The sequence below is a fragment of the Typopeltis vanoorti genome, chromosome 9 (assembly GCF_054136105.1).
Source record: "Typopeltis vanoorti isolate ZY-2024b chromosome 9, IOZ_Tvanoo_1.0, whole genome shotgun sequence".
Taxonomy (NCBI): Eukaryota; Metazoa; Arthropoda; class Arachnida; order Uropygi; family Thelyphonidae; genus Typopeltis; species Typopeltis vanoorti.
The window spans coordinates 74,579,207-74,606,009 of NC_143557.1; the positions used below are offsets into that span (position 1 = coordinate 74,579,207).

The window sequence follows — 26,803 nt, forward strand, 5'->3', positions numbered from 1 at the left end:
AAATATGAGCTGCTAATTGGACAAAACAAATGATCTGGTATTAAGCATGAAATTCACTTTAGTTCTTTTGTATAATTTTCTTATTTGTTTTTTATTTACTAAAATAATTAAATGATTTACTTCCCACAGGATGTGGATACAAAGAGAGTAGGAGAAATAGGATTTGAAGGATTTGCCAGTTTTTATCATAACCTTATTCATGATGAGCAGGTAAGTGTTTTTGTATACAAAGATTGCATAAAAGTCAAAACATTTACATTAAATTTGAGCCCACAAAAGATTATTATTCAGGCCTCCATGGAGTCAAAAGACTCATCGTGGGAGGTCCTTCCTAAGAACATAAAGTCTGTCAAGACGCATCGAGGGGAGGTCCCTCCTAAGAAACACAAAGTCAATCATACCACTCCTTAAATTCATTGACCGTTCTCGCTCTCACCACTCCATCAGGCAATGCATTCCACGGTTCAACCACCCTCCACGCAAAGAAACCACTCCTCACCCTCTTGCTCACAGTTTCCTTTTGTAACTTCCAGGGATGGCCTCTTGTCATCACTCCTTCCCACTGTTCAACCAAGCAAAAGAACTCCCCCAGTGTCAACCCTGTAACCACCTCTCAACAGTTTAAAAGTCTCAATCATATCACCTCTCCTTCTTCTATCCATCAAACTCTGCAGTTCACATTCCCTCAGCCGATCCTCATAACCAAAATTGTACAGTCCTGAAACCATCTTTGTCATCCGTCTTTGTATCCTTTCCACAGTTAATTTATCCCCTTCAAATCCTGGAGACCAAATCTGAGAACAATAGTCTAAGTGTGGTCTGATCAGAGACTTATACAATAGAATGTTTTATCTCTGCAGGTCAGTATTCTTCTCATAATTGCAGCAATCCTCTGTGTTACCTTCACCACCTTTGCAATATGTCCCCTAAATTTCAGGTTTCTATCAATCATCAACCCCAGATCTCTTGTCTTCCCTACTTCCTCCAGTATAACTCCTCCCATAGAGTATGCAGCATCCTATCGATGTTTCCCAAACCTCAAGACCTTACATTTTGCTGCATTAAACCGATACCCCATTCATTTGCCCATCTATTTAGCTTATTCAAATCCTCTTGCAGGGCTACCACATCTTCACTATTACTAATAATCCTTCCCAGCTTCGCATCATTTGCAAACAACTGAATATCCCCTTGTAATCCACTGGCAATGTCATTGATATAAAGGTTAAACAATATAGGTCCTAGTACTGAGCCCTGTGGGATCCTTCTTGTAACCCTCTGTCTCCTTGAAACTGCTCCACCATACACAAATCTCTGATACCTATCAGACAGCCAGTCCTGAATCCAATTGACCAATCTGACATCCAGACCCACGTGCTCCAACTTAAATATCAGCTTATCATGTGGCACCCTGTCAAATGCCTTCGCTAAGTCTAAGAAAATTGCAGTATATGCCTTTCCCTCATCTAATGTTCTTGTAACTTTATTATAAAAGGCTAGCATATTGCTAAAACAAGAGCGCCCTTTCACAAATCCCTGTTGACTCTCACAGATAACATTACCCTCATCTGCCCAATGCTGTATACGGTCCCTCACTACTCCAAGATCTTAACAACTACTGATAACACACACACAGACTGGCCTATAATTAGACATTTCCAGTCTGTTACCACCCTTATGCAATGGCACTATCTTACCTTCCTTCCATTCCCTGGGCACCTTTCCTGCAGCCAGACTTTCATTGAAAAGCCAGGTTAAAGGCACTGTCAGTTCCTTAGCACATTCTCTCAAAACTCGTGGTGAAATACCATCCAGTCCCAAAGCTTTACTGACATCCAGAGCTTTACTGAAACACACTCTCCTCCTGTACCTCTAAACCTCAAACCAGCACTATCCCTCTAGCATTAAAATTGACTCCTCTAGGATGAAATACTCCAATAAAGTGTTCATTGAACAATTCCACTATGTCCTCTGCATCAGTCACTCTATTCCCATTTTTATCCCACAATATCATTCTTCCATAGTCGTTTCTCCAACTACTGGCCACATTGCTAAAAAAATTCCCAAGGGTTTTCTTTGGAGCTTAGGGCCAATCCCCTCTCATATTCCAGTTTTGCTTTCCTTACCACACTAGTCACTGTCCTGGCCTGTGTCTGATATTCTTCATGCATCTGCTCTTCACCTGTCTCCTTATATCTCTTCCATAGCCTCTTTTTCATATGCAGTTTCTGTTTAATATCGTTTGTCATCCACTTTACACCAAATTGTGTCCTCTTCTTCACTTGTGGAATACAACTTACTATCGCTACTAAAAAATATTCCTTCACAATTTCCCAAGCACTAATGATATCTCGGCCTTCCAATTCCTCCCTCCATGAAACTTCTCCAAGTTGGCATCTAAGATTATTATAATCACCTGCTTTATAATTCCACATAAGTTCCCGTCTCTTTGATACTCCTGCATGTCTATTCATCTTCCAAGTCAAAACCACATGGTCACTCTCTCTCCAACTGGTGGGAGAGATGTCATCTCAGTTATTATCAACTCTTATGCTATGACCAAATCCAAAACTCTTGAACCTCTTGTTCCCTCTGTTACATGTTGCCTAAGACATTTGTCCCTCAAGAATTCTAGAAATTCCATTCCCCTATTGCTACATGCATCTTCCTCTCTCCAATTTATACTACTGTAGTTAAATTCACCTACAACAATCATTCTTCTTGCACTTGCCAAACTTAACTGTCTAAACATCTCCTAGTCCCCATCCTCTGTGCTCCTGGGTCTGTAGCAACACCCCACTAAATATCCTGTCTTGCCTACCTCTACCTCACACCATATGTTCTCAAAATCATTTGTTTCACTTCCTTCCAAAGCCACCACTCTTAGAGGACATAGGTCGTCACTTATCATAAGCAGTATCCCACCACCACGCTTTCTCCTCCTATCCTGATGAAAAATGCTGTACCCAGCGACTTCTATCCCTGTTATTATATCCCCTTCTGTCAACCACATCTCAGTGATCCCAATAACTTTTGGCCAGGCTGATGCCATCTGCGCCACCAATTCCACTCCCTTATTCCAGATACTCCTGGAATTAATATAAAGCATATAAATGCCATTGTTTCTATACCCAGCATTATCCCCTCTAGACTCCACTGGGCTCAGTGTTACCTGATGTCGTCTCCCTTCTCCCAAGTATCCATTCCCACATGATGTTGTAATAATGAAGAAAAGAGCTTAATTTTAAGAGCCTAGTTCACCTTGGCAGTGAAAATGATTAGCAGAAATGAAAATAAATATTCATTATTTATATATTAAGCAGGTAAAACACATATTTTTTTTTTTTGGAACTTTAAAAAGTTTCACAAGTAATCAAGAGTTATGATAAATTTACTACTTAAAAGACCTGAATTCTGGCAATCTAATCAAAATTCATCATCAAATTCCTGCCATGTACCCTCAAGGGGTGTACAGGATATGACAGTACTACATGAAAAAATTACATCATTACTAACTTCCTATCTACAATTTTCCTCCAAATCAGTCTGTTACTTGTCAAGACTCCAACATTATCAGATCTTATATTTCTATCGTCTAAGGCACTTTGTACGTATCAATCCACCTATATCTTTGTCTTCCTCTGGGTCGTTTTCCTGCCAACCTGGCAGAGAACACTTGTTTTGCTAATCTTTCCTCTCCCATTCTATTTAAGTGACCATACCACCTGAGATTAGCTCTGCTAACGCATTCCTGGATGCTGACAATGTCAAGTTCTTTCCTAATATCCTCATTTTTAATATGATATTGCCATTGATGCCATCTGTTCACGCCTCTAATCTTTCTCAGGACTCTCATATCTGAGGTCTCTAGTCTATGGTCAAGTGTTTTACTTCTGACCCAGCTCTCAGATCCATAAGTTAAAACTGGTTTGAACACTGTCTTGTATACAGCTAATTTAGTGTTCCGACTAATTTCTTTCTTATTCCATATGAATTTATTCAATTGACTTCCCACCATACCAGCTTTGTTGATTCTGTTGTCTATTTCTATATTTAATTTACCATCTTCAGTAAAAATCATGCCTAAGTAGCTGAAATGTTTTACTTGTTCCACAGGTTCTCCATTCACAACACAATTGACATTTTCAATGATTCTGCCTATTTTCGTTACTTTGTCTTTTTATTGCTGACCTTCATACCATATCTATTACAACAGCTATTCAATTTAGTCAGAGAATCTTGCAGACTTGTAGCAGATTTATTTAGAAGTATAACATCATCTGCATAAAGCAAAGAGCTGACATTAACATCTCCAATTTTGATATCAGGTTTAATACCACATTCCTTCATAATGTGATCCATATAGATAATGAATAACAGAGGGGATAATGTACATCCTTGTCTCACACTAGATTTAACATTAAACCATCTTCCTGTACTTCCTTCAATTCTAACTGCTGACTTACAGCTCAAATAAAGACTAAGTATTGCTTGATATAATGCCGCATTGACACCATATAACTGCAGCGTATTCAATAGCTTCTCTCTTGGCACCTTGTCATATGCCTTTTCCAAATCGACAAAACTTAAATACAGATCTTTGTTATATTCCCATGCTTTCTCGACTATTTGTCGTAAAGTGAAGATCTGATCCTGACAGCCTCTATTTGGCCTGAATCCAGCTTGTTCTTTACCAAGCTTTTCTTCCACAATTCTTCTCAACTGTTTCTCAAGTATAGTTGCATAGATCTTGCCAGGAACACTCAGTAGGGAAATACCTCTGTAATTCTCACATTCAGTTTTATTTCCCTTTTTTATATATGGGTACTATGATAGCACTACTCCAATCATCGGGAATTCGTCCCTCTGTCCAGGCTTTCTGAACTATGCAGTGCAGCCACTGTAAGACTCTTATACCACCATACTTCAGCATTTCTGGTTGAATATCATCTACTCCTGCTGCCTTTCCACATTTCAAGCCTTTGATAGCTTTTTCTACTTCAAGTATGGATATGTATTCCTGACTGCATGCCTGTTCAGTGTTTTTTACCACTGTGCTGTCATCACTGCTTGTTTCATTTAGCAGTTTTTCAAAGTAATTACTCCATACTTCAAGGATATCTTTTTTCTCCCATTTTCATGTCACCTTTATCATCTCTAATTCCTTTTACAGCACTCTTTCCTCCATTCCTTAGCTTCTTCAACAACCTCCAGAATATTTTGCCACCTTCTTGATATTTATTTTCTATATTCTTGCCAAAGTCCTCCCATGACTTTTGTTTAGCTAGTTTTACACACTGTTTAGCTTTCTTACATTTGTCTCTGTTTTCTCTAAGAGCACAAACTGACTTATTTGGCAGGAACTTTTAATATGCTTTCTTCTTTTCCTTCACTGCCTCTTTAACTTCCTGTGTCCACCAGGGAGTTCTGATTTTTTTATCCTTGCACACAACCTCACCACATGCCTCTCTGGCAGAATCAATCAATGTTTTCTTCAGAATTTGCCACTGAATCTCCAAGGTTTGATTCCTGTTCTCAAACTCTTTCATTTTCTTTTCAATAATCTTTCTGTATTTTAGTCTACAGTTCACATCTGAGAGCTGCTCAACTTTTATTCGCTTTAAAACTTTCTTATATGTTATTCTTTTCAATATGAAATTCAATTTTATCCTGCTCAAGACTAAATAGTGATCACATCCAATTTCAAATCCTCTGTACACTCTGGTGTCCTGCACCAGAGAGAAAATATCACTATCAACAATAACATAGTCAATGAGACTTCTTATTCCTAGCCTCTTCTCTCCATGTGAATTTGTGCACAATTTTATGTTGGAACATGGTGTTAGTAATAACCAGTCCATGTCCTGAGCAGAAATCCAACAGATATTTGCCATTATTATTAGCTTTGCTCTTTTCTCCAAATTTTCCCAAAATATTTTTGTATGTCTCACAATCATTTCTTACTCTGCTATTTAGATCCCCAACAAGGACCAACTTTTCCTTTTTCATTGTGTCAGTTGCTTTTTCTAAAGCCCCAAAAAATTCCTCCAGTTCTACCTTAGTAGAACCTTCTGTGGGACCATAGGCACAAATAAGTCTCATTGTCCAGTTCCCCATTCTCATATTTGCCCACATTACTCTACTTGAGACTGACTGCCATTCAAGAAGATTAGCCTCGTATTTTGTGTTGAATACTATGGCTACTCCTTCTTTTCCTTGATTGTCATTGCCTGAATATAATATTTTGTATTTATTGCTCAGAAAGATCTCACCAGTTTTGGTCTTTTTTGTTTCAGTCACCCCTATTATGTCGATCTGGTACTTATCTAATTCCTCAGCTAGTTCCATTTCTTTGCCATTCAGGCTTCTTACGTTGATAGTACCGATCTTTAACTCTGGTGATGTTGAGTTGGGGTTTGTTTTCAGATTTGTTCCAGTAGCTGACTTTTCGCTGTTCGCCCTGGTTCCCTGGCAAAAACAACGGAGTTCTTGTTTAACCGGGCGACGCCCCAGCCGGCATGAAATTTTGTCATGTTGTACCATCATTTTTTATTTTGGTTTAACCAATAAGAATACAATTTGGTCGGCTAAATCCCAAATTGCCAACCCATCCTCGTTCGTTCGGTATCCAAGTAGATACCCAACAGGGTGCACCACGAGAAGGTGAGGATTGGACATTAGGTCAGAAGCCCTGGTCGGTTCTCCGCATTCCTTTAAAGGCTATGTGGAGGTCTCCTCTCAGTTATACAGCTTTGACCCTTAAGCACCCCATTGAATCAATTGAATTGAATCAAAATTCAATTTTTTTTTTTAATCTTTTTGATTTATCAATTAAAAAAAATAATTTTTTTTAATTGATAAATATTTATTATGCTTTCACTAGATTAAGATTGAAGCCTAATAGATTATTTTCTTCATTAATTAGGATTTACACACCAAGGGAGAGTTCACCTACTAAAATGCATAAGCTTCAAGCATAAATATTTTCCATTTTCTAGGTTTCTGCTTGATCTTTGATGAGAACCAACAGTTTTAAGTGGCTGTCAGGCTAGAAATCCTTATCAAAGTTCTAATAAGAACAACAACAAATATTTGATGATTCAAGTTCATTTATATTCTCATAAGTTTTCAATTATTTTGAAACTTTTAAAGTTTTAAAAACAAATAGTTTTCCTTTTTGGTATTAAAGTAATGATGGATATTTATTATCTTCTATTTTAATATGTAATGTGTGTGTGACAGTTCATAAGATAACGAGTTCCAAACGTAGTAAGTTGTTATGTGATTTTATTCAGTTTGACCAAATTTCCATCCAGTTTCATAGATGATTATTAAGTGATAAAGTAGTGATTTATTTGTACATACAGAAACTAACTAACAAAATCACCATTACTTTTGTTCCCAGAACACTAACACTATATATTGGTGTTGATAGCATGTGTGAATTGTTTCTCATGCTTCTGTCAATAACTGACATTGCACAACTTCATATATGGTGGATTAGTTGAAACTGGGATTTATATTGTTGCATTTATCTGAGTATGGGGTTTCTGCAGAGTCAAGCATTTTCTCTTTCTGCAATGCATCATCAAATTCCTGATATATACCCTCAAGAGGTGTACAGGATATGATAGTACTATGTGAAAAATTTACATCATTACTAACATCCTATCTACAATTTTTTTCCAAATTCCTGTGTTACCTGTCAAGACTCCAATATTATTAGGTCTTATATTTCTCTCTTATAAGACACTTTTTACTGTATCAATCCACCTATATCTTGGTCTTCCTCTGGGTCTTTTTCCTGCCAACCTGGCAGAGAACACTTGTTTCACTAATCTTTCCTCTCCCATTCTGTTTTAAGTGACCAAACCACCTGAGATTAGCTCTTCTAATGCATTCCTGGATGCTGACAATATCAAGTTCTTTCCTAATATATTTTCCTAATAATTCCTTGTTTTTATATCATCAGATGTTCCAGAAATTAGGCCATAGCAAAAGATCTGTGGCATTCACATGGTTATACTGGTTCTTATATATTCTTCTCTATGCAGCTTGATTAGAATCTCTTCTTGTCAGAGGAAACAGGACATCACGCTGGCACCAGGGTGATGTCCTGAACAGATAGAAGATGATTTATTAGTCACTTTTGATGTCTCTGCCCTCTTTACAAATGTCCGAATCAATGACGCAATCCTTCTTTTACAGGATTGTAAAAGATAGAGGCTGTCAGGATCAGATTTTCACTTTATGACAAATAGTTGAGAAATTATGGGAATATAACAAAGATCTGTATTTAAGTTTTGTAGATCTGGAAAAGGCATATGATAAGTTGCCAAAAGAGAATCTATTGAAAATTATATGGTATCAGTGGGACATTATATCAATTATATTCAGCTCTCAGATCCATTAGTTTATGGATCTGAGAGCTGAATTAGAAGTAAAACACTTGATCTAAGACTAGAGACTGCAGATATGAGAATCCTGAGAAAGATTAGGGGCATGAACAGATGGCATCAATGGAAATATCATATTAAAAATGAGGATATTAGGAAAGAACTTTACATTATTAGCAGGAATGTGTTAGCTCTGCTAACACAGGTGGTGTGGTCACTTAAACAGAATGGGAGAGGAAAGATAGCAAAACAAGTGTTCTCTGCCAGGTTGGCAGGAAAAAGACCCAGAGGAAGACCAAGATAAAGGTGGATTGATACAGTAAAAAGTGCCTTAGAAGACAGAAGTATAAAATCTGAAAATGTTGGAGTCTTGACAGGTAACAGATTGATTTTTGAGGAAAATTGTAGATAGGAAGTAAGTAATGATATAAATTTTTCATGCAGTACTATCATATCCTGTACACCCGTTGAGGGTACATGTCAGGGATTTGATGATGATGTACTATAAGTACATGCATTCATATTGCAGTTTTTCATATATTGCAACATTTGGTTTGTATTATGTACTTAAAATACATAATGACATGTTGTTAGTTTCATGTTGTGGTATCTGGAATGCTTTAAGCATTCCTGATTCCACAACACGAAGCCAACCATTTAGGGAAATATATTGTCATTGAGCTGAATGTTAATGATATAGAAGTATATTTTCTGCTAACATATTATTTGTCACTGAATGACTGCCAGATAAAATACAAGAACAGGTGACATATGTAAAGCTGGCAGGTTCAGCTTTACATCCATATACCATAGATAGTTCATGAATCAGAGCTTACAAACATACAGACTATATTCCAATATCTCATTTCAGACTATTGAAATGGATGTTAGTATTTTCCTTGTTTGAAAACTTAACTGGCATCTTTTTAACCAATCTATTAAACATGCTGAATCCAATAGCATACAGTAGAACAATGTTAGCAAGCTTCAAGAATGGACTTTGTATTGAGCTTGCATTGTGTGCTACACAACTAGACCACAATACACATACAGTCTGGCAGGATTGCTCACTAGTAGTTGAACTGTGAAATACCATATTTTTTACCCATTTATATCTGGTAGTAAGACTTATACGTTGGTTAGACATAACTGGTAATTAGTTTACGGAATTAACAACGCATATAAAGTATATTAATTAAAGGTAACTTTAATGAATAACTTCTATATTTCGGCAATGTCACATTGCCATCTTCGGGAACATAAAGATATGGTATGTGCACTCAGGAACTAACACAAAGCAAATGAGGAAGAAAGCTAGAAACTAATATTGTTCCTAAAGTCCTAATGGTGCCCTCTTGTGGGCTAATTTGGTAGTCTTGGCAGTTGGGCTGAAGTTCTCATAATGAAAGTCTCCCAAATTTGGGGCAGTTTCATGCACCCAAATTTGTTGAGGTTAGGAACATTTTTTAGAGCTGCTGAAGATTCTTTGAATAATCTTTCGTATTTAAACTTGCTGCGATGGATTATTTTTGTTTTCTTCCAACGAATTTTATGGTGGGTATCTAAGGCATGGTCTGCCAGCCCAGAGCGGCTGTACTGGTGAAACCGGATGTAAGTCTTGGTGTTCTGAAATCCTGATATTTGTTGTTCTGCCTGTTTGGCCGAAGTAGGCCAAAATACTAAAACCTGTAAACCACAACCCCCCCTCCACAATAAAGATTACACCAAGTCTATCACCATCCCCTACATCCAGGGCACCTCTGAAAAAATAACCAATATCCTCAAAAAATATGACCTTACTTCCTGTTACAGACCATATAAAAAGTTGGCATCCCTTATCCGCTCTACCAAAGACCAACCACTTCTCCTAGACCTACCTGGTGTATACCAGGTCCCTTGCAGCTGCAAATTGTCCTACTTTGGCCAAACAGGCAGAACAACAAATATCAGGATTTCAGAACACCAAGACTACATCCGGTTTCACCAGTACAGCCACTCTGGGCTGGCAGACCATGCCTTAGATACCCACCATAAAATTCGTTGGAAGAAAACAAAAATAATCCATCACAGCAAGTTTAAATACGAAAGATTATTCAAAGAATCTTCAGCAGCTCTAAAAAACGTTCCTAACCTCAACAAATTTGGGTGCATGAAACTGCCCCAAATTTGGGAGACTTTCATTATGAGAACTTCAGCCCAACTGCCAAGACTACCAAATTAGCCCGCAAGAGGGCACCATTAGGACTTTAGGAACAATATTAGTTTCTTGCTTTCTTCCTCATTTGCTTTGTGTTAGTTCCTGAGTGCACATACCATATCTTTATGTTCCCGAAGATGGCAATGTGACATTGCCAAAATATAGAAGTTATTCATTAAAGTTACCTTTAATTAATATACTTTATATGCGTTGTTAATTCCATAAACTAATTACCATTTATATCAATATGGAAAATTGATCTATGTTTGAAATACTGTAAATGTCTTTTGTTTAAAATCACTCAGGCAATCGACATAAAGTTGAGAGATTGTTCCCATGGCACTCACTATAATACATGGTTTCCTAAGCAGTTTAATTTCTTAATTTTTTCACTTTTGCCTGTTTCAGATCCTTGCTGAAACTTCAGGAAGTTATACTGCTGATGGACAACGCCTTACTTTGCAAGAATTTCAGAATTTTTTTGCTGAGGAGCAGAAGGTATGTGTACTTTGTGATGATTAGTATTTTATTTTGTTAATATTAGTTTCCAAAGTATTTTGAATGCTTTACATTACATTTAAAAACTGACTAAGAAGAATTACTGTTATAATTTATTTTATAAAAAAACTTGGATTTATTAGTTTATTTATTTATTTTTTTTAATAAAAACTGCAATGGAAAGGATACTCTAACAGGCTGGTTTGGCTTCTCAGATAATTTATAACTTCCTCAGGGTCTAAAAATTGTCTATAAACAATGGATCATGAAGTATAGTTAAATCTGATGCAAAATTATTAATGTTCAACATGGAACAGTGAGACATATAGTGACTGAACATGCATCATCTATTCTCATGTGAAGTTATAGAAGGTTGTTGACAGAATTAAGTCCTAATGTTTTGAGGTCATAGCAGAGACTTCCAATAAATCATTTTTGAGTTTTTGTTGAGAGTTATGTCAGTGGATCACTTCTGTCATTTCTTTGATATTTCTGTTGTGTTAGGCAATTTTTTTCTAAATGTGGCGATGCGGTATCCTTTTCCATGTTGTGGTTCATGGCAGAGACATGTGAAGGGATCCTGCCACAATGTCTCATCTCTTTTATTTTTTTTTTCATTTTATAAGGCTGCACAGATATAGAATTTTCTGAAATCTGGAGTGTTTTTGAAAATATATCTTGTCTTTTTTTATTTTAAAAAGCTATGAATAATTTGAGTCTGTAAGTCATAAGATATTATGACAACCACATTTCTAAGACAACATAAGATATTATGTTGTCTTAGAAATGTGGCGATGCAATTCAACAATTCTTTTAATTCTTTTAATGTTAGGAATAGATACCATTATAAAAGACAAGGACAAAAGAAAGTAAGAACCTAAGCTCATATTCCAACAATTCATTCTTAATGTTGTTCCAAAAAATAGTCTGCAAACTACTGTTTAAAGATAAACTGCCAAACCCTAACACGAGTGGAAGACTCATCATGTTAGGGTATAGACTATAACCGTAAAGACTCCACATTGATTTCTTGTGTTCACAGACTGCTTAAATCTCATTGTCACATTGCTAAAAGAATACAATGTCAGAATGAATGGCTTACAGGTGTAAATTATCTGTAGCTGCTTAAGATCTCAAAAAATACAAGATCCATTTTCCAAATGCTCAAGAGTTTACAAAATTATTATGTTGGTCAAACAGGTAAAAATTCTAAGAGAGATATATATATATATATATATATATATATATATATATATATATATATACACACACACACACACACACACACACTGCTTGGAAAGAAGTTAATGGACACAATAATGTGATGAGGAACAAACAGTCATGGCAACCACCTTAATAAGATGTAGGATTTCCTTTCGCTGTAATGACTGCAGCAATCCTACTGGCATACTTTCCATAAGCATATGATAGCGATCTTTGAGAATTTTGGACCATTCTTCCTGTAAGCGTGTAATGAGGTCCTGGACTGTTGTGGGACAGACATCCCTTGACCTCACCCAATGCTTCAGTTCATCCCACAGATGGTCATTAGGGTTGAAATCAGGACTCTGTGGAATCCAGTCAAGTGTGATGATGTTATCCACAAACCATTGCTTAACAGCATCCTTATGGTGCATTGCATTATCATGCTGAAAGAGATGGTGGTCAGTTCTATAGAAATGCCACAAAGTAGGAAGCACTGCATTCTCCAGAATGTTCACATACTTCTCGCAGTTCATTATACAAGGCACCACATACAGATGTCTGAGGCCAAACCAGGATAAAAAAAACAGAACCATAACCACCACACTGCCATCTCCAAATTTCTTAGTTGGGGTTATGCACTTCAGATGTTTACCGGAAAACAAATCTTCTCTTTTTTGAGATCTTAAAAAGCTATGAATAATTTGAGTATGTAAGTCATTCTGATATTACGTTGTCTTAGTAATGTGGCAGTGCAGTTCAACAGTCTTTTAATGTAAGGAATAGATACATCATAAAAGACAAGGACAAAAGAAAGGAAGAACCTAGCTCTTATTCTATCGATTCGTTCTTAATGGTCTCCCAAAAAATAGTTTATAAGCTACTGTTTAAAGATAAACTGCCAACTCTAATATGATGAATGGAAGCTTCATCGCATTAGGGTTTGTACTCATCACCCGTCAATCTGCTCGGTAGAGGGTGTAGCATGATTCATTGCTCCATCACAGCTTTCCAAGCTTCCATGTCCCATTGTACATGCTCTTTGCACCATTGGGGATGATGCTGCATGTCGGTTTAGGTAATATGGGGCTTGCATATTACATTCCTGCAATGGAAACCCATGTTGTGAGCCTCGGTTCCCAATGTTTTTGTGCAAAATTCATGTTTCAGCCGATGCCTGGAACTCTGCATTCAACTGTCAGCCAACAAATGGCAGTTTTTATATATTATCCTTTGTAGCACCATATGTTCGTGGTCAGTGAGTGTGGTGGGTTGTCCACTGCGGGTAGCACTTGCAGTTGACGCCTTGCACTTTCATCTCAGTATGGTATCACTGATTGTTGACCTGGGATTGCCCAGTTTGTCATCAATTTGCCAAACAGATAGGCCTGTAACACCTCTTTCAAACTCCATTTCCTTTCTTGCAGCTATTTCACCCAGACATAGTTACACTGATTTGGAAGCATCATATTCCTCCAATTTATGCCAGCTACAAACACGTGACTCATATATATATATATATATATATATATATATAAAGTGACATGACACTGCCCTTAAAAGGAAGAATAAACCTGATCTTATTTCACATTTGTTTGCCATGAATCATAACATATAATAGGATACTGCTACAGTGTCACATTTAGAACTCCTAGCATGTCAGAAGGGGTGCTTAAGGGTCAAAGCTGTATAACTGAGAGGAGACCTCCACATAGCCTTTAAAGGAATGCAGAGAACCGACCAGGGCTTCTGACCTAATGTCCAATCCTCACCTTCTCGTGGTGCACCCTGTTGGGTATCTACTTGGATACTGAACGGACGAGGATGGGCTGGCAATTTGGGATTTAGCCGACCAAATTGTATTCTTATTGGTTAAACCAAAATATAGAATGATGGTACAACATGACAAAATTTCATGCCGGCTGGGGCGTCGCCCGGTTAAACCAGGCCCCCAGTGTTTTCGCCAGGGAACCAGGGCGAACAGCGAAAAGTCAGCTACTGGAACAAATCTGAAAAAAAAAACCCCAACTCAACATCACCAGAGTTAAAGATCGGTACTATCAACGTAAGAAGCCTGAATGGCAAAGAAATGGAGCTAGCTGAGGAATTAGATAAGTACCAGATCGACATAATAGGGGTGACTGAAACAAAAAAGACCAAAACTGGTGAGATCTTTCTGAGCAATAAATACAAACTGTTATATTCAGGCAATGACAATCAAGGAAAAGAAGGAGTAGCCATAGTATTCAACACAAAATACGAGGCTAATCTTCTTGAATGGCAGTCAGTCTCAAGTAGAGTAATGTGGGCAAATATGAGAATGGGGAACTGGACAATGAGACTTATTTGTGCCTATGGTCCCACAGAAGGTTCTACTAAGGTAGAAGTGGAGGAATTTTTTGAGGCTTTAGAAAAAGCAACTGACACAATGAAAAATGAAAAGTTGGTCCTTGTTGGGGATCTAAATAGCAGAGTAGGAAATGATTGTGAGACATACAAAAATATTTTGGGAAAATTTGGAGAAAAGAGCAAAGCTAATAATAATGGCAAATATCTGTTGGATTTCTGCTCAGGACATGGACTGGTTATTACTAACACCATGTTCTAACATAAAAATGTGCACAAATTCACATGGAGAGAAGAGGCTAGGAATAAGAAAAGTCTCATTAACTATGTTATTGTTGATAGTGATGTTTTCTCCCTGGTGCAGGACACCAGAGTGTACAGAGGATTTGAAATTGGAAGTGATCACTATTTAGTCTTGAGCAGGATAAAATTGAATTTCATATTGAAAAGAAGAACATGTAAGAAAGTTTTAAAGCGAATAAAAGTTGAGCAGTTCTCAGATGTGAGCTGTAGGCTAAAATACACAAAGATTATTTAAGAAAAAATGAAAGAGTTTGAGAACAGGAATCAAACCTTGGAGATTCAGTGGCAAACTCTGAAGAAAACATTGATTGATTCTGCCAGAGAGGCATGTGGTGAGATTATCTGTAAGGATAAAAAAATCAGAACTCCCTGGTGGACATAGGAAGTTAAAGAGGCAGTGAAGGAAAAGAAGAAAGCATACCAAAAGTTCCTGTCAAATAAGTCAGCTTGTGCTCTTAGAGAATATAGAGACAAATGCAAGAATGCTAAACACTGTGTAAAACTAGCTAAACAAAAGTCATGGGAGGACTTTGGCAAGAATATAGAAAATAAATATCAAGAAGGTGGCAAAATATTCTGGAGGTTGTTGAAGAAGCTGAAGAATGGAAGAAAGAGTGCTATAAAAGGAATTAGAGATGATAAAGGTGACATGAAAACGGGAGAAAAAGATATCCTTGAAGTATGGAGTAATTACTTTGAAAAACTGCTAAATGAAACAAGCAGTGATGACAGCACAGTGATAAAAAACACTGACCACGCATGCAGTCAGGAATACATATCCATACTTGAAGTAGAAAAAGCCATCAAAGGCTTGAAATGTGGAAAGGCAGCAGGAGTAGATGATATTCGACCAGAAATGCTGAAGTATGGTGGTATAAGAGTCTTACAGTGGCTGCACTGCATAGTTCAGAAAGCCTGGACAGAGGGACGAATTCCCGATGATTGGAGTAGAGCTCTCATAGTACCCATATATAAAAAGGGAAATAAAACTGAATGTGAGAATTACAGAGGTATTTCCCTACTGAGTGTTCCTGGCAAGATCTATGCAAGTATACTTGAGAAACGGTTGAGAAGAATTGTGGAAGAAAAGCTTGGTGAAGAACAAGCTGGATTCAGGCCAAATAGAGGCTGTCAGGATCAGATCTTCACTTTACGACAAATAGTCGAGAAAGCATGGGAATATAACAAAGATCTGTATTTAAGTTTTGTCGATCTGGAAAAGGCATATGACAAGGTGCCAAGAGAGAAGCTATTCAATACGCTGCAGTTATATGGTGTCAATGGGGCATTATATCAAGCAATACTTAGTCTTTATTTGAGTTGTAAGTCAGCAGTTAGAATTGAAGGAAGAACAGGAAGATGGTTTAATGTTAAATCTGGTGTGAGACAAGGATGTACATTATCCCCTCTGTTATTCATTATCTATATGGATCACATTATGAAGGAAAGTGGTATTGAACATGATATCAGAATTGGAGATGTTAATGCCAGCTCTTTGCTTTATGCAGATGATGTTATACTTCTAAATAAATCTGCTACAAGTCTGCAAGATTCTCTGACTAAATTGAATAGCTGTTGTAATAGATATGGTATGAAGGTCAGCAATAAAAAGACAAAGACAATGAAAATAGGCAGAATCATTGACAATGTCAACTGTGTTGTGAATGGAGAACCTGTGGAACAAGTAAAACATTTCAGCAACTTATGCACGATTTTTACTGAAGATGGTAAATTAAATATAGAAATAGACAACAGAATAAGCAAAGCTGGTATGGTGGGAAGTCAATTGAATAAATTCGTATGGAATAAGAAAGAAATTAGTCGGAACACTAAATTAGCTGTGTACAAGACAGTGTTCAAACCAGTTTTAACTTATGGATCTGAGAGCTGGGTCAGAAGTAAAGCACTTGACCAAAGACTAGAGACCACAGATATGAGAGTCCTGAGAAAGATTGTAGGCGTGAACAGATGGCATCAATGGCAATATCATATTAAAAACGAGGATATTAGGAAAGAACTTAAAATTGTCAGCATCCAGGAATGTGTTAGCAGAGCTAATCTCAGGTGGTATGGTCACTTAAACAGAATGGGCGAGGAAAGATTAGCGAAACAAGTGTTTTCTGCCAGGTTGGCAGCAAAACTACCTAGAGGAAGACCAAGATATAGGTGGATTGATACTGTACAAAGTGCTTTAGATGATAGAAATATAAGATCTGATAATGTTGGAGTCTTGACAAGAAACAGATTGATTTGGAGGAAAATTGTAGATAGGAAATTAATAATGATGTAATTTTTTCATGTAGTACTATCATATCCTGTACACCCCTTGAGGGTACATAACAGGAATTTGATGATGATGATGATGAGCATGTCAGAAGGTGTTCACTTTCGTGATTCTGCTCCTGAATGAGACATCTTTGATATGATCTCTTAAATATTATAGACCTCAGTTTTGCCAAAAATTATTTAATAGCTCTACCTGAGAATAGATATGCTTTCAATCATTGAGCTCATCTCATTGTTCTGTGTTGAACATTAACAGTTTGGTATCAAATCTAACTGTACTCCATGCTTTCTTGTTTATAATTTATTTTAAACTGAGGAAGCTACTGATCATTTCAGAAGCTAACTAGTTGGTCAGTATGCCTTTTCCATCATTGTTTTTGTAAAAATTCAGACAAGTAATACATTCCAGTTTTTTGATAAAATAGATTTACCATTGTCTTAAAAACCCCTGCCAGAAATAGTTATAATTATTGATGATATCTCCATGGGATTGTAGATCTCATTATGAGAGGCTCATTCCATTTCTCCGTTCATCATCAGTACAATCATACCATTAGAAAAATATGCTCCTTACTATACACCACTTAGCTTTGACAGATGCACCTCTCATTCTTTTCCATCATCAACCTATGTTTCTCTAGCATATCTCCATTTTTCTGCCTATTATTCAAGGTCTGAAGTCTAAACTCCCTTAATTTGGTCTCACATTCACTGTTCCATAGTCCTGATATCATAATAGTTATCCATTGCCATGTGCTTTACTGTTTCAGCATCTTCCTGAAACTCCAACCACTAAAGTTGCACACAATAATCCTGATCAAGACCTTTAGGGATGAACAGTATAACCCCTTATTCCATCTCACTGGTAACTTTCTCAACAGCATAGCAGTTACCTTTTGCATTTTCTCTACCACTTTTATATTTCCCCTGAATTTCAACTTCCCTTTCATTATCATACATAAATCACTAGCTTCTATCTTCCAAAGCAAATTCCTACCACTGTGTATCTTACAGATGTCAGAGTAATATATATAGGAGGATAGTCAAACAGCTGCCTCCTTGTTACATACTCCCATCCATCCTAATTTATGTACTAACCCACAGTTCAGTATTCTGTCAGAGACCTTTGTAAAGTCCAGTAATATCATATAGTCACTCTCAATATCAATGTTATTTGTCACTTCATCATAAAATAGCAGTGAGTTCATCCTAAGACAGTGCATCCTCTTAACAAAGCTATTGCCCTCAGTTTCATGTTACTATTTATCTATGCCTAAATTTTATTCTAACTTTTTGCAGAACTTTAACCACTGCTCTAAGAGAAGAGAATGTGAAGCTAATATTTGAGTTCATGTTCTTTGTTGAAAACCTTAGCAGGTATACCATCAGGAGCAGCAACCCCGTTATGCTTGATGGCATATTTTGTTTCAGTCAAAGTGGCAGAGAATTGAGCCACGATGGTTCTTAGGGAATGCTATTGAGAAATTCATCACTAACAGTTGTGTTCTTATTAAGATTTTTAAAATGTTCCTTTCAGTAAGTATTAATAGAGGTGGTTTCCTCAGAGAGGATCGATCCTTTTGAATAGATGAGATGTGAGCCATGAGTTGAATGCATTGTATACTAAGAGAAGGAAAGAAAAGGGAGGGATGATCTACAAAGGTTTGACATGATGAGATGGTGGACATTGGTCAAATACAGACAGAACTGGAAAGTTAAGCAGGTGGCATGTATCCAGCAGTGGATCGAAAGAGACTAAAGCAGAATATTACATTGGTGCAACGTATAAAACCATGATCATAAGTGTCAAGAAAGCAGATTAGATTTCTGCAACCGTCATTGATTTTTTTTTTTTTTTTTTTTAAACAGTGGCGCTCTTCTTTGTGTTTCTAGTCATTAAATCATGGACTTTATGTTAAAGAGCATTTGGCATCATTCTATCATGCTCTGAAAGTGTTTTATTTCTTGTTAATCTGTTTTCTGATTGCCAGCCTTTTTTACTTACTCAATGGAAAATTAGTTTTTCAAACACTATTGGAAGTGGTTGTACTTTATATGATTTTTCAGGGCATCAACATCATGGGATCCTTAGTCTCTTTTTAGATTTTGGGTTCTTTTTGGATTCTTTTCTAAAACTCTTTTTAGATGCATTATTAAAGATTGTGTCTAAGAAGGTTGTAGTGAAGCAGATAAGATAATTCAAACAATAATCAGGATCATAGTTCTTGTTAGAAGGATATCCTTACAATCTCAAGTATGGGTGGTGATATAATTAATCACATGGCAGTTTACCTGAGTGAGGGTATTTCCAGGCCTTGAACTTATTTTTTTCTTTCTGCAAATATATATTGTCGATGATAAAATTATGTTGAGGTGACTTTGTAAACAGGAAAATTCCATTTCAGTTTGATTTTCCAACATCTCTTCCCATTAGTTCCCCACCATAGTGTTGAGTCACACCCACCTCTGGCATTGAAGTCACTAAAACAAATCATTTTGACTTTTCTTAGGATGTTTTTTTATGTAGTTCCTGCTTAACGATGTTATTCATCCATTTAACTCCCACTTGATCCCCCCCCCTCTTTTAATTCTGGGAATATGGTCTAACACTGCTCTTTTAAAAATATCCTTTAACTGTTTTACCTACACTGCTTTTTCATGTTCTGTCACGATTATCGTGAAATATTTTTCCATGAATAGTCTTGGAATCATCCTCAGCCCAAAGAAACCCTCCGAACCTCGATAAATTTGGTTGTATGAGACTGCCCCAAATTTGGGAGACTTACATCAGCTGTTCTTGGCCGTTGGACTGAAGGTCTGCTGATGTAAGTCTCCCAAATTTGGGGCTTGTACGAAATTGATGAAGCTATTGTTTTCGTACAAGTCCTGATGACTTGTACGAAAACAAGAGCTTCATCACTTCATTCTCAGTTACTGTGTTGTAGTGCCTACGTGCACTTGCCTTTTTTGTAAGTTCCTTTTGAAGATGGCAATATTGGAAATATTTATTAAAATGTAATTTAATTTATATTCTTATCTACGTTATCAATTCCTTAAGTGATTTAGTAATGACTTCTTGTCATCTTTAATTTAACTTATAACCAACAGCTGTAGACTAAAATACACAAAGATTATTGAAGAAAAAATGAAAGCGTTAGAGAACAGGAATCAAACCTTGGAGATCCAGTGGCAAACTCTGAAGAAAACATTGATTGATTCTGCCAGAGAGGCATGTGGTGAGGTTATCTGCAAGGATAAAAAAATCAAAACTCCCTGGTAGACACAGAAGGAAAAGGAAAAGAAGAAAAAGCATATCAAACGTTCTTGTCAAATAAGTCAGCTTGTGCTCTTAAAGAATACAGAGACAAATGCAAGAATGCTAAACACTGTGTAAAACTAGCTAAACAAAAGTCATTGGAGGACTTTGGAAAGAATATAGAAAATAAATATCAAGAAGGTGGCAAAATATTCTGGAGGTTGTAGGAATGGGAGAAAGAGTGCTGTAAAAGGAGTTAGAGATAATAAAGGTGACATGAAAACGGGAGAAAAAGATATCCTTGAAGTATGGAGTAATTACTTTAAAAAACTGCTAAATGAAACAAGCAGTGATAACAGTACAGTGGTAAAAAACACTGACCAGGCATGCAGTCAGAAATACATATCCATACTTGAAGTAGAAAAAGCCATCAAAGGCTTGAAATATGGAAGAAAGGCAGCAGAAGTAGATGATATTCGACCAGAAATGCTGAAGTATGGTGGTATAAGAATCTTACAGTGGCTGCACCACATAGTTCAGAAAGCCTGGACAAAGGGACGAATTCTCGATGATTGGAGTAGTGCTCTCATAGTACCCATATATAAAAAGGGAAATAAAACTGAATGTGAGAATTACAGAGGTATTTCCCTACTGAGTGTTCCTGGCAAGATCTATGCAAGTATACTTGAGAAACGGTTGAGAAGAATTGTGGAAGAAAAGCTTGGTGAAGAACAAGCTGGATTCAGGCCAAATAGAGGCTGTCAGGATCAGATCTTCACTTTACGACAAATAGTCGAGAAAGAATGGAAATATAACAGAGATCTGTATTTAAGTTTTGTCGATTTGGAAAAAGCATATGACAAGGTGCCAAGAGAGAAGCTATTCAATATGCTACAGTTATATGGTGTCAATGGGGCATTATATCAAGCAATACTTAGTCTTTATTTGAGTTGTAAGTCAGCAGTTAGAATTGAAGGAAGTACAGGAAGATGGTTTAATGTTAAATCTGGTGTGAGACAAGGATGTACATTATCTCCTCTGTTATTCATTATCTATATGGATCGCATTATGAAGGAAAGTGGTATTAAACATGATATCAAAATTGGAGATTAATTTCAGCTCTTTGCTTTATGTGGATGATGTTATACTTCTAAATAAATCCGCAACAAGTCTGCAAGATTCTCTGACTAAATTGAATAACTGTTGTAATAGATATGGTATGAAGGTCAGCAATAAAAAAACAAATACAATGAAAATAGGCAGAATCATTGAAAATGTCAACTGTGTTGTGAATGGAACACCTGTGGAACAAGTAAAACATTTCAGCTACTTAGGCAAGATTTTTACTGAAGATGCTAAATTAAATATAGAAATAGACAACAGAATCTGCAAAGCTGGTATGGTGGGAAGTCAATCGAATAAATTCATATGGAATAAGAGAGAAATTAGTCGGAACACTAAATTATAAGACAATGTTCAAACCAGTTTTAACTTATGGATCTGAGAGCTGGGTCAGAAGTAAAACACTTGATCTAAGACTAGAGACCACAGATATGAGAGTCCTGAGAAAGATTATAGGCGTGAACAGATGGCATCAATAGCAATTTCATATTAAAAACGAGGATATTAGGAAAGAACTTGACATTGTCAACATCCAGGAATGCGTTAGCAGAGCTAATCTCAAGTGGTATGGTGACTTAAACAGTATGGTGAGGAAGACCAAGATATAGGTGGATTGATACGGTACAAAGTGCTTTAGACGATAGAAATATAAGATCTGATAATGTTGGAGTCTTGACAAGTAACAGACTGATTTGGAGGAAAATTGTAGATAGGAAGTTAGTAAAGATGTAAATTTTTCATGTAGTACTATCATATCCTGTACACTCCTTGAGAGTACATGGCAGGAATTTGATGATGATGATAACCAAGTGAAAACATTCATCAACTATCTCTGATCCAGATGAGACCTCAAGAAAGGTCAAAACCAGTCTGGGTAATGGCTCTTACCACTACCCAGTGGTAAGAGCCATATCTCTTAGCTCTTAACTCTTAGCTGTTTCCCTAAAAATACACTCCATTCTTTGGGTGCATCCAAGAATGTATAAAGTTTTGTGTAAGCTAGCTTATTTTTGATGGAAAAGAAGAAGATCTATAAAAATCTGCCTTAAACATGAAAAATACATATGATTGCTAGTGCAAGTAAGGTCTAGTAGACCATTCTTGGCTACAAAGCATCATCATCAAATTCCTGCCATGTACCTTCAAGGGGTGTACAGAATATGATAGTACTACATGAAAAACTTACATCATTACTAACTTTCTATCTACAATTTTGCTCCAAATTAGTCTGTTACTTGTCAAGAACCCAACATTACCAGATCTTATATTTCTATCGTCTAAAGCATTTTGTACCATATCAATCCTCCTATATGTTGGTCTTCCTTTGGGTCGTTTTCTGCCAGCTTGGCAGAGAACGCTTGTTTTGCTAATCTCTCCTTGCCCATTATGTTTAAGTGACCATACTACCTGAAATTATCTCTGCTAACGCATTCCTGGATACTGACAATGTCAAGTTCTTTCCTAATATAATCGTTTTTAATATGATATTGCCATTGATGCCATCTGTTCACGCCTCTAATCTTTCTCAGGACGCTCATATCTGCGGTCTCTAGTCTTTGGTCAAGTGTTTTACTTCTGACCCGGCTCTCAGATACATACATTAAAACTGATTTGAACACTGTCTTGTATACAGCTAATTTAGTGTTCCGAGTAATTTCTTTCTTATTCCATATGAATTTATTCAATTGACTTCCCACCATACCAGCTTTGCTGATTCTGTTGTCTATTTCTATATTTAATTTACCATCTTGAGTAAAAATCGTGCCTAAGTAGCTGAAATGTTTTACTTGTTCCACAGGTTCTCCATTCACAACACAGTTGACATTTTCACTGATTCTGCCTATTTTCATTGTCTTTGTCTTTTTATTGCTGACCTTCATACCATATCTATTACAACAGTTATTCAATTTAGTCAGAGAATCTTGCACACTTGTATCCGCATAAAGCAAAGAGCTGACATTAATATCTCCAATTTCGATATCATGTTTAATACCACTTTCCTTCATAATATGATCCATATAGATAATGAATAACAGAGGGGATAATGTACATCTTGCCTCACACCAGATTTAACATTAAACCATCTTCCTGTATTTCCTTCAATTCTAACTGCTGACTTACAACTCAAATAAAGACAAAGTATTGCTTGATATAATTCCCCATCGACACCATATAACTGTAGCGTATCGCATAGCTTCTCTCTCTTGGCACCTTGTCATATGCCTTTTCCAAATCGACAAAATTTAAATACAGATCTTTGTTATATTCCCATGATTTCTCCACTATTTGTCGTAAAGTGAAGATCTGATCCTGACTGCCTTTTCCCTTTCCCTTTTTATATATGGGTACTATGAGAGCTCTACTCCAATTGTCTGGAATTCGTTCCGCTGTCCAGGCATTCTGAACTATGCAGTGCAGCCACTGTAAGACTTTTATACCACCATACTTCAGCATTTCTGGTTGAATATCATCTACTCCTGCTGTATTTCCATATTTCAAGCCTTTGATGGTTTTTTCTACTTCAAGTATGGATATGTATTCCTGACTGCATACCTGGTCAGTGTTTTTTATCACTGTGCTGTCGTCACTACTTGTTTCATTTAATAACTTTTCAAAGTAATTACTCCATACTTCAAGGATATCTTTTTTCTCCCATTTTCATGTCACCTTTATCATCTTTAACTCCTTTTACAGCACTCTTTCCTCCATTCCTAAGCTTCTTCAACAACCTCCAGAATATTTTGCCACCGTCTTATTATTTATTTTCTATGTTCTTTCCAAAGTCCTCCCATGACTTTTGTTTAGCTAGTTTTACATACTGTTTAGCTTTCTTACATTTGTCTCTGTTTTCTCTAAGAGCACAAGCTGACTTATTTGCAGGAACTTTTGATGTGCTTTCTTCTTTTCCTTCACTGCCTCTTTAACTTCCTGTGTCCACCGTGGAGTTCTAATTTTTCTATCCTTGCAGACGACTTCACCATATGCCTCTCTAGCTGAATCAATCAGGGATTTCTTCAAGGCTTGCCACTGAATCTCTAAGGTTTGGTTCCTGTTCTCAAACTCTTTCATTTTTCCTTCAATAATCTTTGTGTATTTTAGTCTACAGTTCACATCTGAGAGCTGCTCAACTTTTATTCACTTTAAAACTTTCTTGCATGTTATTCTTTTCAACATGAAATTCGGTTTTATCCTGCTCAAGACTAAATAGTGATCACTTCCAATTTCAATTCCTCTGTACACTTTGGTGTCCTGCACCAATGAGAAAACATCACTATCAACAATAACATAGTCAATGAGACTTTTCTTATTCCTAGCCTCTTCTCTCCATGTGATTTTTTGCACATTTTTATGTTGGAACATGGTGTTAGTAATAACCAGTCCATATCCTGATCAGAAATCCAACAGTTATTTGCCATTATTATTAGCTTTGCTCTTTTCTCCAAATTTTCCCAAAACATTTTTGTATGTCTCACAATCATTTCCTACTCTGCTATTCAGATCCCCAACAAGGACCAACTTTTCCTTTTTCATTGTATCAGTAGCTTTCTCTAGAGCCTCAAAAAATTCCTCCACTTCTACTGTAGTAGAACCTTCTGTGGGACCATAGGCACAAATAAGTCACATTGTCCAGTTCCCCATTCTCATATTTGCCCACATTACTCTACTTGAGACTGACTGCCATTCAAGAAGATTAGCCTTGTATTTTGTGTTGAATACTATGGCTACTTCTTCTTTTCCTTGATTGTCATTGTCTGAATATAACGTTTTGTATTTATTGCTCAGAAAGATCTCACCAGTTTTTATCTTTTTTGTTTCAGTCACCCCTATTATGTCGATCTGGTACTTATCTAATTCCTCAGCTAGCTCCATTTCTTTGCCATTCAGGCTTCTTATGTTGATAGTACCGATCTTTAACTCTGGTGATGTTGAGTTGGGGTTTTTTTTTTCAGATTTGTTCCAGTAGCTGAGTTTTTGCTGTTCACCCTAGTTCCCTGGAGAAAACAACTGGCGCACTTGTTTAACTGGGCGACGCCCCAGCCAGCATGAAATTTTGTATAATGTTGTACCATCATTTTGTATTTTGGTTTAACCAATAGGAATACAATTTGTTTGGCTAAATCCCAAATTGCCAGCCCATCGTCGTTCGTTCAGTATCCAGGTAGATAACCAACAGGGTGCACCACGAGAAGGTGATTGGACATTAGGTCAGAAGCCCTTGTCGGTTCTCTGCATTCCTTTAAAGGCTATGTGGAGGTCTCCTCTCAGTTATACAGCTACAAAGCTGATAGAAGAAAAACAACAATATATATCATTACAAATTTAAAAAGCTTTAAGAGACAGTAGCACTGTCCTAATCTCGATAAGCATGGTCATTTTAATTTATCCAAAATTTTAGAGACTGTAAATTTAAAAATATTTTCAGTCCAGCAGCCAGGGTACCTCTTTCTTTATCCCAGAGTAAAGACATAGGTATCTCTTGCTGCTGAATTCCTGACAGAATATGAAGTGGGCCATGCCAGTTTATCATAGTGTTGATTTGTTTCTGAAGAGTGATTTTGTGCTCCAAGAATGCTGTTTTAATTTTATGAAACAAGTTTAATAAATTGATGTTTTTTTTGTTCTAACAAAGAATTAAGTTTTGCCACACATCTTTAAAAGGAGCTAGCCACCTGTCTTGAAATCCTGTTATGCTGAGGTAGCAGATAAGAAAATATCAAAAGCAATACAAATCCATATATCTAACCGTTCAATAATTTCTGCATATTTGAAATTTATAATCATGAATGCTTATCTCTGGAGCACACTGGTTGCCTGACATGTTAGTCTCACACTCTAACAACCTCCAAAATGATCCTGCTGAATGAAAACCTGCCTCTCGACAAAATCATGGTAAGGACATCACTGAAAGGAATACCACCAGGCACCTCTACAGGGGGGGGGGAAATGGATAATTTTGGATACCACCAAATATAAATTAAATACAGGAACTGACCCTGATATTAGATGTAATAAACATTTTTCCAGAGGAAGAGATACACCAAAATCAGTTGACAAATGCAAGCCAGACAAAGGTAAGTCCTCAACCTCTCAAAAATTGGATAGGTCTATAAAGCCAAAAGAATAGTTAAATTTTTACAGTGTACCTGGATTCTGCCGAACTATCAGTGATATCAAGATTGTTTCACAGAAGCACAA

The 26,803-nt window shown here is 36.7% G+C and overlaps 1 protein-coding gene across 1 annotated transcript in view; it reads left to right on the forward strand.

Moving 5' to 3' along the window:
* The window catches only part of sl (small wing phospholipase C gamma 1), a 546,737-nt gene that overhangs the window by 70,124 nt on the left and 449,810 nt on the right, over nucleotides 1-26,803 (forward strand). The window contains exons 5-6 of the mRNA XM_090398565.1: nucleotides 130-210; nucleotides 11,002-11,091. Coding sequence (XP_090254691.1) covers nucleotides 130-210; nucleotides 11,002-11,091 — 171 coding nt within the window. The remainder of the gene's footprint in view (nucleotides 1-129; nucleotides 211-11,001; nucleotides 11,092-26,803) is intronic.